Source organism: Larimichthys crocea, chromosome XIV, assembly GCF_000972845.2.
Source record: "Larimichthys crocea isolate SSNF chromosome XIV, L_crocea_2.0, whole genome shotgun sequence".
In the NCBI taxonomy this organism is placed as follows: Eukaryota; Metazoa; Chordata; class Actinopteri; family Sciaenidae; genus Larimichthys; species Larimichthys crocea.
Window position 1 is genome coordinate 6,673,719 of NC_040024.1, and position 14,489 is coordinate 6,688,207.

The 14,489-nt window shown below is 40.6% G+C and overlaps 4 protein-coding genes across 6 annotated transcripts in view; 1 reads left to right on the forward strand and 3 right to left on the reverse strand.

The window, feature by feature from the left end:
• LOC104935020 (butyrophilin-like protein 2) overlaps positions 1 to 14,489 on the reverse strand; it is a gene marked incomplete at its 3' end in the record, with an annotated part of 550,859 nt that overhangs the window by 447,757 nt on the left and 88,613 nt on the right. The gene's annotated exons all lie outside the window — the stretch shown is intronic.
• LOC104935135 (V-set domain-containing T-cell activation inhibitor 1) overlaps positions 1 to 14,489 on the forward strand; it is a 592,626-nt gene that overhangs the window by 133,556 nt on the left and 444,581 nt on the right. The window lies entirely within an intron of this gene.
• Positions 498 to 7,266, reverse strand: LOC104937293 (uncharacterized). Its single transcript, XM_027287614.1, has 10 exons — positions 7,037 to 7,266; positions 5,726 to 5,794; positions 4,756 to 4,886; positions 4,400 to 4,592; positions 3,426 to 3,455; positions 2,457 to 2,536; positions 2,263 to 2,353; positions 2,042 to 2,167; positions 1,772 to 1,879; positions 498 to 1,319 (listed from the first exon to the last, which is right to left on the reverse strand). Exons 1-10 carry the CDS (start codon positions 7,065 to 7,067, stop codon positions 1,174 to 1,176), a joined length of 1,005 nt encoding a protein of 334 aa, XP_027143415.1. The 5' UTR covers positions 7,068 to 7,266; the 3' UTR covers positions 498 to 1,173.
• LOC104937300 (protein FAM160A1) overlaps positions 12,214 to 14,489 on the reverse strand; it is a 36,507-nt gene continuing 34,231 nt past the window's right edge. For all 3 annotated transcript variants that reach the window (XM_027287547.1, XM_027287549.1, XM_027287548.1), the window contains 2 exons: positions 14,271 to 14,391; positions 12,214 to 14,004 (listed from right to left, as the gene is read on the reverse strand). In XM_027287547.1, the coding sequence (XP_027143348.1) occupies positions 13,772 to 14,004; positions 14,271 to 14,391 (354 nt within the window). In that variant the 3' untranslated portion in view covers positions 12,214 to 13,771. The remainder of the gene's footprint in view (positions 14,005 to 14,270; positions 14,392 to 14,489) is intronic.

Below are 14,489 nucleotides of genomic sequence, written 5' to 3' on the forward strand. Positions count from 1 at the left end.
ATTGTGTAACCAAAGCAGTCAGTCCTGTACCATTGCTGTGTGTGTGTTGATTCCTTGCTGCAAATAAAACTTACTGAAAAGACTGTAAAGATTTTTCTAACAGAGATTCTTCATCAAAAGAATCCTAAACGGTTTAATTGGTAGAAGTCGACATTTCAAAGTTTCAGTTTTTGCAAATAGAAGCTTCTGATTGTCTCTCAGTGTTTTCATGTAACCTGATAATATAAAATAAGTTGTTTTCTGTTCTGCTCAAATAAAGAAATCAAATCACAGATGTCTTTTGAGCTTCACTAAGTAGTAAACAAACATTATTTTAATTTAAATAACTTTTTCTGCACCACATAAGTAGAGAAATGGGTCACAAAAGTCATTTTTTAAAAGCGTACTGTGCTCAGGTGCTGCTCTGCCACTGCTGTGGTCATTTACAACACCAAACAATAGGTGGCGCTGCAGTGCAGACCATCGATTCAATGAGTTCTAAATACACTGCACGGAGGCAGCCAATAGGGAAGCGGTCATTTGAAGGGTGCTGTCAGGATTTTGTGTTTCTTGTTTTATTTTGTAATTCTCACCTCTCCTTGTGTCTGTAACTTCCTGCTGCTGCTTTGTTTTATTGTCTGTTCACTCTTTGTTTTTTGGATTTTTGTTTTTCTGATCTTGGGCCTTTTTATTTGACCCTCGCCCTTACTGGGTACCCTGTGAGTTTTGGACTGTACAAACCTTTGCCTCCTCCATTTAGGCCTTTCCTGTTAAGTTACCTCATACAGTAACCAAGTACACCAAGTAAAGATGTACCTGAAGTTATTTCATGCAGTTACTAAATAAAAAAATCCAATTGTAAAACAGTATTTTTATTTCAGACAGCAGTGAAATGTATTCATTGAACTATTTTCTACAATCGACCCATTAAATGTGTCAGTCGAAACAAATACTGCAAACAACAACAGCTCTACTGCATTTCAGTTCATTCAGATTTAACATGAATGTGTTTCACAGCATTTCAGAAAGTTATCATAGAAAACATATTTACAGTAATCGTGCCTTCTAGTTTCATTCTGAACATGTTGTCCACAGGAATTTGAAAAGCTTGCTAGGAACATACACCGTACACTGGAAATTAAAGAGCAACAGTCGCTGCCTCCATGTTGTGTTGTGGGTCATCGATGAATGATGCTAAGATGAAGTGGAGGAGGAGGTGGAGAAGGAGAAAGGAGAGAACGGGAGGACAGAGGAAGGAGCTTCAGGAGAGGTGAGGAGCTGATCGCACCGCACCGGGTCATCCAGGTTTATTTCAACAAAAGGGTCGCTGGAGCAGACGGCTGAAGAAAAGAGACACGAGGACATGAGAATTTATAAAAGTTCAGATTGAGCTACAGTTTCTCAACATGATGTAACTTTCCTCTGATAACCTAACGTCTGTTAACTCGGAGCTGGGCAAGTGGGACTGACTTTTAGTGGTTGGTGAGAGCTTGGTGAAATAAAAGGCTGAAAGACAGACGCCGAGCTGGGCTGACTGCTGCTGGACTAGGCAGTGAGATCAGCTGCTGCTGGGGACCTGGATGATGATTGGCTGCTGGGGACCTGGATGATGATTGGCTGTCAGGAAAGTTGTCGACTCGCTAGTTTTTGATCAGAAGTAATCAGAACAAATACTCGAGTACAGCTGAACAAACAGTGGGATTACACTCTGAAACTGGAGGCAACAAATCACAACAATGTTGCTTTAGTGATGTTTTGTTAGTTTGTGTTTTGCATGAATGAAATATCTTACACGGGTTGTTGTTGTTTTCATTCTGCTGCTCGTCTTCGTATAGATAAGCGAACTTTTGGAGAAGACTGTCCCGTTTGTGATCTGGCTGGTCCTCTGAAGCTGGAGCGACTGAAGGAAAGACAAAGTGAATCGTAAAGTGTATCAAATATTGTTGATAAATCCATATCACGGTCAAAGTTGTGCTGTTATACTGAATATCAGCACAGCTGTGGTTTGGTTATAGTTAATCACAGCTGTGCTGTGCTGTGTTTGATCGTTACAGTTTCTTACTTTGATTTGAAGTTGTACCGTTCTCTCCGGTGGAGCCGCTTTCCTCGGACTGTACTGTCGTGCCATTGGCTGCTGGAGCAGGTGGAATTTCTTCGGTGGACACTTCGTCTTTAGGGGCCGGTTGATCTGAGATACAACACAAACCAAGGTACGCGTCAGGATTTGCACATACTGTCATGTTACAGTGTTTTAAATTCAATCATTCACACACAAACACACACCAAGGTCGTCCAGGTACACCGGTTCAAAGGTGCCGATGGGTTCGTCGAGATGGTTGACATGAACCGGACGCTGAAGGTCAAATGAGTACGTCTGGAAAAACAAAAGTCAGAAATATTTTAAAAAATGCATCAGAGCATCAAATAACTGCTGACTACAGTGAGAGGGTGTAAAATATGTATTATAAAGTAAATACCCTCGAGACTCTCCGGAGTATGTAGAGGATGACGCACAGAGCGATGATCACCAGGATGATCAGTACCAGGATCACATAACCTGGAAACAGAGAGCCAAGTCAGTTATAGCAGCATTTGGAGGCCATTTATGCAACTTGTGGAATTAATGAATGAGTTATCAAGAAAGTATAAAGAGTTAATGAAACAATGTCTCAGTAGATTTCATTACAAGCCCCAAAATGACCTTCATTAAAAAGTGACATTATGAAATAAAAAGGGAGGTTAAACACAACTGTCATTGGGGAAAATGCTTTAATGAAATGTTTTTTTTTGACTTTTTAAATCAATATTTTTAAATCAAGTAAAAATAAATAAATAAAAATCATAATATTTCACAACCTATTGGTTGATTTAAAGATTTTACACCATTTACTTATTTGATAATTATGTATATGTTCATCTATTTATTTAAAGCTGAACGTACTGGATGTTTTTTGTGATTATTCATATCTTATTTTGAATTAGTGAATTAATATTGAAACACCTGTATCACATATTTCACATATATCAGTCATATGTACAATCTAACGTCTTTGTTTTTTTTAAATTCTATATATTTCTATTGAAATTATCTAACGAAACTGGGCACTTAAGTGTGTTTTACACCTTAAGAAACATGTAAAATTATAATAAGTCAATCTCATGGAGGTCATGCTGTTATAGTGGATATCTGCCATGCTGATATTCAGAATAACAGCATGACCTTGAGTGTCATATTTCTTTTATACAACAGTTCAACAGTTATTTTAAAGATAAATGTTCAACTTTGATGATACATGCAGTCAAAAGTCTCTGTGCTGTTATTCTCTATATCAGCACTCATGGAACAAATCTGGTCCAGTCAGATTACTCAGTCTGTATAAAGTAGAACGGAACATACTGACCCGGTCTCATGAATAATACAACAAATAATAACAAAACATTCTCACCCCAGGACGAATGATCCTTTTCAATGATTGCTACAACAGACAGAGAGAGAGTTAACGTTTAATTCAAACATAAACATGTCAGTTCATGATGGTACTATTCCACCACCTGTTGGAGAACAGAAGCAAAAACACATTTCAAGACCTCGTCAGTTCAGTTTAAACAGAGCTGATATCATAGACGAACTGGACATTGTTAATTGATGGCCTAGTGGTTAGATAGAGAGTTTTACTCTCTATATTTATTTTTCAAATTGACCGTTGCAGTGTCTGTTTTTATGCTCATTATATTTCTCTTGTTTGCCATCACCTCTACCACAAATTCACTTTGACGAGCAGCACACCCTAAAGCGTGTTTAATTAATACATTTTAACTCTTTGATAGGCCTCATCCTATCAATCAATCAATCATCATTAAAAAGCAGCGATGGAAATATTTTCATACAAAACTGAACCCACTGAACTCCTCAAACAATGTTACGCAGGCTAAACTATATACTTGAATTCACAGAGATATCTAAGACTAAATCATTTTGACTATAAAATGTTTTAATCTCCCAGAGGCTCAAAGGTGATCTTAAGATGACTTGATTTATCTGATTAACAGTCCAAACAAGCAGCAAATACTCACTGCTGCAACCAGAAAATATAATGAATATAACCTGTATATATGAGCCTGCAGCACTTTGTATGAACTCGGTCTGTGGCAGCTCAGACTGTAGACATGACGTCGTTTGTCGGGTTTTTACGGACACGTAATGAACTGCTCTAATTCTAAATTCTTTAAAGTGCTAATGTTTATTTTTGAATGTTTAGCTCAAGGTGACATACATTGTGTGTGTGTGTGTGTGTGTGTGTGTGTTAGCGTGGCAGGCAGTTACAGAGAACACGACATGTGATGGTTGTGGTTTGCCACACAGGAAGACGAACTCGAAGCACGCGGCTCGCAGACTCTTGCATTTGCACTGGTGAGCTACCTGGCTTTGATGAGCTACTGTCCGTTGCTGTAGAAACCGTAGTCGTCACGGCAACGCTTTCACCACCTTTCCCGCTCTTTGGCACACTAGTCGGGGCTATCGTCTTTGCTGTTGTGTTGGCTTCGACTTCCTTTGTTGTTGGGTTAACGGTAACGCTGTCTTTCTGGTCAGCTCTGGGTGTGAACGTTTGAGGCTGTGAAAGACGTCAGAGGGAGATCACAGTCTGAGCCCAACATTAATCTGCTCTGTCTCAGTTAATCTTCATGTTTGAAACAGTACTTGACTGCATTAGAAATACTTCGGTTCCCTACAAAACTCTTGTACGTAGGCACAAGGTAATGGACGGCAGCTGTTACCTGTGAGCCTTGCAGAGATGAATCCGTTGCATTCACTGTTGTATGACTCTGAGGAGACGAGGGGGTCGCCGTGGAGTTAATATCGTCACCTTTAGGTGTATTGTCTGCCAATGGGGGGGCTGGGGTTGAGCCTATGTCAGACATGGAGGAAACAAACATGAATTAGCCGTGCCGTCCAAACACTTTGACACCGCAGGCCATCTACCACAAGACAAATGCAGGACGTGGGCACTGTCACTGGTAATAACACCAAATAGATTCAGGGTGGACACATTATCGGAGCTGACATGACATTATGCAGAGAAAGGGCAAGAAACAACAATACATTAAGCACAGTACAGCTCAGAATATCATAGTGTATGTCTGTCATATGCAGAAGAAGATCCCTGCACTACAGGTAAGTAAAGTTCAGTAAAGTTAAAAGACAGTTTAGGACAGTAAAGTACAGCAGTGGTTCCCAAAGAAGTTTTATTTTAGTACCACTGTCATCTGTTTGTCATCATGTCCATAGAGGCTGCCGAGCCTGGTTACACCCAGCTCCTGTTCTGGCACGACACCAGCTCTGCTCCCTGTCAGCCACTAAAAGTCAGTCCCACATTTACTCTTGTCCGGCGGCTTCTTGCTCGCTCACTCTCTCCTTTTCTCTTCTTAGCTTCCTCCGTCAGCGTCCTCTTCACTCTCTTCTCCTCTGCCATTATGTCCATAGAAGCTGCTGAGGTCCGGTTACACTGACCAGCTCCTGTTCTGGCACGACACCAGCTCTGAAAAACCACCTCTTCCTGGTGGTCCACCTGTCACGGGCTAACAAACCATCAGGAAACAGGTGGAGCAGCCGGAGGACGTCAGAGGGAAAACCAGAAAACTTTGAAATCAGCGTGCTATTGCTATTTTAGCCGGGTTTGGGAACCACTTTAGTTTAGTACATGGAAGAACACAATAAACTGGTTAATCAAGTCTGTTGTCACTGTACCTTCATTAGTACGCTCTGGTGCATCAGTAGGGTCATTTTGTCCTCTGGAGACAGAAGAAATCACTAGAACTGAGACAAACAGAGAGAAGTTACTATGCAAGGTCACCAACCTCCTAATAAGAGTGACAGGTTGTCATGGAAACAGGTGTAATCAATTACAATTCAAACCTATTGTCCAGATGTAAATGAAACATGTAGAAATATATTAAAACATACTTAAAGTACCACGAGTAAAAGTATCACCCATTTCCATTAAAGTGTTCATCAGTGTTGTGGTCAAGACCACCTAAACCAAGACCAAGACTGGAGTGTATCAAGACTGGAACCAGTCTTTGAGGGGTCCAGACCAAGACCAGACAGTAACAGTAGTATCAGACTTTAGACTGTCAGTCATTCAGTGTCTTTGAATGTGACTGATCTTGAAGACCTTCATCGCTTCAATGACACAGCAGTGGAACTGAAATACTCGAGTACAGTTACCTAAAGCTTTAGCTTGAGTAAATGTATGAAGTTACCTTCGTTAACTCTGCTGTGATGTAGTTTCGTGATGACAGAGCGCTGCTGCAACAAGTTTTCAAACGTGTGAAACTCTGATGTGAAAACACGAGCCGACCCGTAGAAGAAAGAAAAGTAGGACGGAAGCTCACGCCGGAGTCGTGACATATTTACATTTTTATTCTTCTTCTGAGCTCCTGTGGCGTCTGACCTTTGACCTCTGCACTGCCGCTCACTTGTTGATCGTCTCTTAACGTTATCGGATCTTTTTAAACTAACGTTCCACGTCTGATATTTGGAAAACGCGAACACGAACAAGCTCAACACTTCATGTTTAAACGTTCTTTAACAAATCAGGTAGAAATGAACAGAACGAATGAGGCTTGATGTCCCTAAAAGTTATTTTGAGAAAGCTCCTTGAAGTGACAGTAAAAACTTTTTGTTTTTCTAATTCGAATCCTGATGAATCAAGTTTGCTCCGTGATGCTTCCTGCATGCACCAGGAGTTCCTTGAGTCCTTGAATGAACCCTTTTTATTTTTAAAGTCATTCAAGGACATTCAAGTGTAGATTTAACATTAAAATCAAGGCCTTGAAAGTTTTGACTCAGTGAGAGAGCGAAACCACGAGGTTGAGTCGACGGGCGTCAAAACAAGCTGAACTTGAATTTGACATGCAAAGCGAACAAACGTGGATTTTCTCTTCTGTTTTTTTTTCTTCTCTCTCTTACTTTAAACAAAGTTTTCTGATTTTCATGAGCGTTCAGTAACACGTCAACAAAAGTTTGGAAGCAGGTTGATGTTTGAGTTGAACTCACCGAGGAAGCAGAGGCGACTCAGCAGCTTCATCGTGATGACCACTTTATTTCTGTCTAAAAATATCTTCTGACAGATGGTGGATGGTCATCGGCGAGGCAGCTTTGTTTCCTTTGTAGTTTCTTTAATTTGTTCCTTTTTCCACGACCGTCGTCCTCAAACTCGACTCTCACTTCTTCTCCGCGAGCTTTCCGCCTTGTGCTCTCTCTTCCTCTCTCTCTCTCTCTTCCTATCTCTGCAGCTCTCTCACTTTATCTGCTGCTTCCTCTGCTTTTCTCTGTATGTAACACCTGATTTTACATTTTAGACGGCTATTGTCATGTTATTTTTTTATGGCAAAGCTTTCAGTTCCTTTTGATGGTGAGAACTTGAATTATAGTATAAAACACAAACCTTAAACATGGAATCTACAGTGTTGTAATAATATTAGAAAAAGTTGCAGCTTGTTTTTATGCATTACGGTAAAATTCTGTTGTTTTTTTTCAGTGCAGATGTTGAACTGCTGCAGAGATTTCTTCTGATTCTTTGAACCTTTAAATATCATGAACTGTGGACGATGTAATCCACAGATTCTTTCAAACTTTCAAACATCCATCTTTAAATTGTTGCACTTCTTTCCTGTTTCACACGATGGAAAGTCAAAGTCCATCAAGGTCCAAGAAGAAACAGTTTTCTCAAGTTCAGTTTGGACCTTTTGGGATGAACTGGACCGCTTGTTGGAACTCTTGCCAGAATTTTTACGTAATATATAAAATAAAAAGTAAAACTTTGTTTTAATATTACGGTAAAAGCACATCAGCCCTGTTGATTTCATGTTTAAGGTTGGTGTTTTATTCCATATTTACATATACGGGTTTTTACCATCATCATATGGTATGAATGCTGCATAAAAATCGAGGCGTTTCACTGTACAATTAACGTTCATTTAAAATACGACTTTATCCTGTATAAATACAGGTCTGGCAGTGGAGTGGAGGCTGTTATATCAGATTAATGAACGTGATTTTGAAATCACATGGCTGTGATGTTTATTCATACAAACTTCTGGTAGTAATTTTTGTGTAGCGTGCATCTAGTTCCCTTTATCCTTCTTCATCACCTCTCCTCGTGCCTTTTTGTCTCTGGTACTTTTTCTTTCCGCCTACATCCTTCTCTTTGTCTTATTGTTGTCTGCATTAACCTTTTCCTCCCCACACTCCTCTATTTCTCAACATGTCAACCCTCTCTCTCTCTCTCTGTGCAATGCACTCCCTGTGTCTCTCTATCTGTCGCTCAGTATTCAGGAACTGAGTCATCGACCACAACGCTACATCGACACAGGATGCTCGCTCTGTCTTTAACACATGCAACCTGCTTAGCACTAATTCTCAACAACATGAAGCCGCCGCGACTTTGTGCTAAAACTCCAAACAAAAGTTATTTAAAAACAGCTTTTGTGATGTGACTCTGCACGAGTTTCCAGCTCATGCTTTGCTACACGTTAAAAAAAATGAGTTTGTCGGTGTCTGTGGTGGAAAAAGTGCTCGCATCCTCCACTTAAAGCAGCAGTACTACATAACATATACATGTGTACTATATGTAAGTACTAGAAGTAAAACCCTTTAATGTGCAAGCACATAATGTGTCTAAATGCACTGTGTTGCTGCCATGTGATTGGCTGATTATATATATATCAGGTTGCAGGTGTAGCCAAGTTTGTGAAAGGTCGACACTGAAACAAGATTTTTACTTTACAGAAGGAAAGATTTAAGATTTCATATCACATAAAAACAACAAAAACAAAAAGTAAACAAATAAAAATACCACCTGACATCTTTACATGCATAAATCTGAATTTTATTGATCAATCATTGCTCATAAATCAAAAAAAGTGAGGTCTTTGTAATGAGAGTCTAAGCAGAGATAAGTGATGGCGTCATCTGCAAACAGACACACCGCAGTGATTCCAGCTAACAATAATATATAAAACAAGTCTTTTTTTTTTACAGTGTATTTACCGTAAAACGTCACACCTGTCTGAAGCCAAAATCACATCATGGAATAAAACGTGCTTCATTTAATATGCTAACATGAACAAAGCTACGAGAGCGTAGACCAAGCGGAGCGGGCTGAGATTTGCTGTGGAGGACGATTGTGGAGTGGAGCTTTCATGAGCGTCCATCAGTGAAACGTCTGAAGGAGAGACGACAGAGAAGACATTAAAATACAACATTTTATCAGAAAACTTGGCATTGCTTAACAGCACAAATTAAATCAATAGTGAAATGAATGAATCAGAACTAGTTATGAGTCCAGTTTGAACCATTCAAAGAAAGTTTCAAAGCCCAAACAGAAACAATCACTGTGACTAACATGAAGAAGACAGCTGAGTGAACATGGGTTTACCTGAGGAGGGATTCTCTTCATCTGACCACGGTCGTTCAACACCCACATCTTCAGGTATGTGTACTAGATGTGTTGGAAAAGTTCCATAATCTAGTTCATCATCTTCAGAAAAATCAAGGACAGAAAAAGCATAAAAGTTACCACAGTGGGAGCGATAAATCACAAAAACGTTCCCATGTTAGGGCCGACACTACAGGACTTTTCCTGACGCTCTTTAAATAATGCAGACAGACTCTACAGAAGGCGACAGTGTCGGCGCGCGTCTTGAAAACTGTTTTGGCGACCACAGTCGGACGGTTCAGAGAGGGAGCTGACCACAGCATGAGGAAGTGTGAACAATGAGAACCTGTGACGCCTTCACTTAAACAGCATGAAGGTGCAAAACTGGGGTGAGGTTAGTGACAGTAAGCAGAAGAAGACGGAGAAAAGGGAAGTTGACATGACATTTGTTGCGTTCTCATTGTTCTGTAGCCTGTTATTAACAGTATCAGATCTCTTTTAAGATGTTTTCTATATGTGAATTATTATTGGAAGTTAAAGCAACATTACATCAGACACGGCAGCAGCTGATATCACTGACTAGTCCAACAGCAGTCAGCCCAGCTCGGCCTCTAGACTCTTTCATTTTCTCTTCTTAGCTTTCTCCATCAACGTCCTCTTACCATACCGGGCTCCACTACCCAGACCTGTGAACCTCTTCTTCTTCTTTTTCTTCTTCCAAGTGGTCCAAAACTCCCCCGGTGCTCTAAACTCAGCCCAGCTAACAAACTGAGCTAACAACAGCTACTGTCCATCAGGAAACTCAGAAAACCTTGTAATCGGCGTGCTATTGCTAATTTACCCGGGTTTGAAAACACAACACACTGTGATCACAGTAAACTTGTTAATCGAGTCTGTTGTCACTGTATCTTCCTACCACATACCATAATCATACCCGAATGGGTCTTCAGTAGTTAGTCCACTGGAGAGAGAAGAAATCGCCAGAACTGAGACAGAAACAGAGAGAAGTTAATATACAAGGTCAGGACAGGTTGTCATGGAAACATATAAAGAAATATTTTAGCATCAAAACACACTTAAGGTAACAAAAGTAAAAGTATGACCCGTTTCCATTAATGTGTTCATCAGTGCAGAGCAATTCATGCTGCAAAGTCTTCGACTTTCTTGACATGGATTGTTTTGGGTTTCTGTTCAGTACGACACGACTACTGAAACTGATCTCATCACGTCATCGAGGCAACACTTTAAAGCAACGCACGCTTACCAGCAGCCAACATCATCAGGAAAATCTTCATCACTGCCATCGTCAACACCTCCTGTCTTCTTATTCCAGTCAGTCAAACGTGAAAACACGAAAGTAGACAATGTTGCCTCTCACTTCTGTCTCTGAAGTAAAACAGGAACCAGCAAACCACAGACGGACCCTGATTGGTTTACTTGACTCTACTTTGCTTTAACATACCAACCGCATTGAGTAATGCTCTATCCCACAGGTTGCACTCACTCTCCTGTATGGTGTCAGATTGGGTATCGATCAACAGATCAGCTTTTCTGGGGTCGGGTCACGGTGGCAGCGGGTTTATCACGGCGTTCCAGGCGTCCTTCTTCCAAGCAACCCATTCCAGCTCCTCCCAGGGGAAGTGTACAAGATCGGTCATGTCTCATGACCACTTTTTGAATCGTCTGCACTTTTACTTGGTCTTGTCTCAGACAAAGAGGATTTTATTCCAAGGCCGGTTGTTACGACGGTCAAACAAGGTGTTTTATTTCACCAACATTGAACCATTTCACATACAGACTTAAAACTACCAAGAAAGAGGTCCTTCTACCATCTGCTTGTGGTGGAAAGCCTTAAATACCCTACTGCTGATACCAACCTAGACCCTGACACAGTCTGGGGCAATGTGGTCCTTCCATTACAACCCAACACAACAAACCGTCACACGAACACCCTAAAATACATTTACACTATGAGTTAGTCTACATGCTTCAACTGTGCCAAACATTTCAAAAAGAACACCATCGACTCCTCGTGAACTGCCCCCCTACACCGATCAGCTCATGGTACGTCCCGGAACATTTAAATAGTGCTCGGCTACCCTGGAGAGAAAACAAAAGGTGAGTGACTTGAACACACACACACATTTTATTTAGAATACTGCACAGTCACAGCCACACAACCCTGCCTGACCTGGTCTGAATACCCCTCACCTCACCATCTCCTTACAAGCATGTAAGAGTAACTCTATCTAGAGCCAGTTCTGGGTGGTTGAACATGGCCTGTGTGGATGTAAACATCTCACATTGAGGTAACAAACATAACACTCTTTATTTTCAGGTGATGAAAACATAGTTTTCGGTAAATCTGACACGTCGGACCTTTAATTGCTATGTTGCAGGTTTTCCCAACATTAGAGTTTAATCCATGTGTAAACCTAAATTAAAAAAGATCAATCCCCATTTTGTGTGTGTGTCGGACTATTTCATGTCGTGACACCAGTTTCTTCCTGCGTAACCCCAATAAAACCACCCTGAATCAGCTTCAGCCTCCACAAACAACAGAACATGATGAATAATGAACTTTAGAGGTGCTGATCGGAGGATTTTTCCACCTTTTACAAGGAGCAGGTCAGCTGTCTTCAGTCTTTGTGCTGATTAAAGATCATTAACTAAGAGCGGAATTGATTTTAAGTAAGAATAATGTGTTTATTTCCTAAAATATAAACTTAATGCTTCAAAAAAGACATGTTCTATCTATCTTGACATGTTTCCTTGGTTGTACTGCATTATATAAATAAGCAAAGAAATGATGAAATCTGCATGACAGACTTTCTGAAAATCAGATTGTCAAAACCAGTTTATTCATTTTCACGTTCATTTTGGCAAATCATTTCCAAAAGGAGACAAGAGACAGTAAAAAAAAGGGAAACATGTCCCAGCTGTGGTTCACCAACAGGTGGCAGTGTCCAGCATCCTGTAACGTCTCCATGGTGACACAGTTTAATGATGAAGACGCCTTTTAGAGTTCGGATCTTGAAAACAGTATTTGTGTTGTTGAATTGAAGCATGACGGCAAAAAAAACTTCAACAGGACAAAAATTAAATTAATTTATAAGAAAAGCAAACACTGAACACTGAAAGCGATGACACACAATGAGAGAAGTGCAAATTAGATCCAGATCTGATAGTTGATCTTATAAGACATTAAAAATACATCTTCGTTTCATTTTTGCGTCTCGGGTTCTTGCACTAAAATCTCTAATAAGGCTTCGTCATTATTCTGCGCGTATAAAGACACATCAGGAAAAACAGGAAGACACGACTGATCACCGATCACCAAACCTTTTCGATTCATCTTTAAAATTTAAATAACAACGATGATTAAAACAAGTGACTGGACATGTGGAACCAGGCTCCATCAGTTCTACAAAATAACACAAAGCAGGAGAGACTTCTGGAGAGAATGGTTTGTTAAAACAAAAAAATGAATTACATTGATCAGGTAACTTGCAGTTGTTGTGTTTTTTTGTGTTGATGAATGTTTTTATTTATTTCTATTTATGATGCAAGTTTTCCATCCTGAGTTTGAAGGAATGTGATTTTTAAAATGGCTTTAGCAGGAAGTTTGCCAACAATAAAGCTGTGTCTCAATTCTTTCACTTTTTGGCTACGTAGCCGAAGATGAAGGACCGCTGGCATTGTGGCAGAGGAAGCTGCCGGAGCTGGAGTTGGTTGCGGTAACTAGAAATGTAAGTTGTGCATGTGTTTTAGATTCATATTTTGGCAGTCAGATGTCGCTTTTGCTCTGCAAGGTTGCTATTTGGCAAGAAGAAGAGCGGTAAAATGTCGTGATTGTCATTTCCGGTACTCAAATTCTTAAAAAATTCACACTATAGCAGGAAATACAGTACAGTAAGTGTACACAGAGTTCTACATAGAAGTGTATTAACTAAAGTATTCAAATTGAGACACAGCTATGGTCTGGTTTTAATTTTTTTCACATTAATTAGTTGTGCAAAAATGTCAGAAAACATCATGTAGAACGATTTGCACAAATATATCAAACATGGATTTACCTTCAGAGTGATCTTCAAATCATTTCCATCTACATACATGGTAAATATCCACATTCACATGGGAAAAGGTCAAAATATTCAAGTGCTGCCAGGAATATCAACATATTGTACATACAAATCTATGTATAAAACAATATTTTATCACATTAATGACTCATATGTTGCATTACCTCTCAGTGTGCATATTTTGTGCTTGTACTTTTCGAAGCCTTCGGTCTTCTGCTGGTGGCCACTAAGCAGCTCCTTGTTCATGTTTTCACCAACACATTACTCCGGTTACTCCTCGTCAGGGCAGTCCGGTGCGATGCTGTGCTCCTGGGCGATGGCGGCCAGCTCCTTCAGGAACTCGGCATACAGCACGATGGCGAACACTCGGCTCTTGGCTTGCGGGGGAATGGGAGGGCAGGGCGGCAGGACGCCAAGAGGAGGCAAAGCCAGGGCGTTCTTCACAGATCCATTCGGAAGAGATGGGTCCAGGATGAGGTCGCCGTCCTGAGACTGGAGGCACTCTGAGACACATGGAGGAAATGTTATACTGTGATCATGAAGGTGTACATGCTTCATACTCCATCCATCTACAGCTCTCCAACAACAGATCTGAAGCTGCTGGACAAGAGTAAATGTGGGACTGACTTTTAGTGGTTGGTGAGAGCTTGGTGAAATAAAAGGCTGAAAGACAGACGCCGAGCTGGGCTGGACTAGCTTCAGGCACTAAAACCTCCAGCTGGGAGGGGTTTCATATCCTGTTTGTATGTGCTGATGTGTGTTACTTTACCTCTGAACTTGCTGTCTTGGTCCTTCACTAACAAGAACCTCCAGGCCTGAGTGACGAGGGCAGAATAGTCAGGTCTGGCCGCCATGAAGCGCTCTATCTGAGCACGCACGGACACCAACACCTACATTAGAAGTCAACACAGTATCATTATTTACATGACTCAGACAATTGAATTAAATCAGAAACATCGTGTGTGTGTGTGTGTGTGTGTGGATGTTA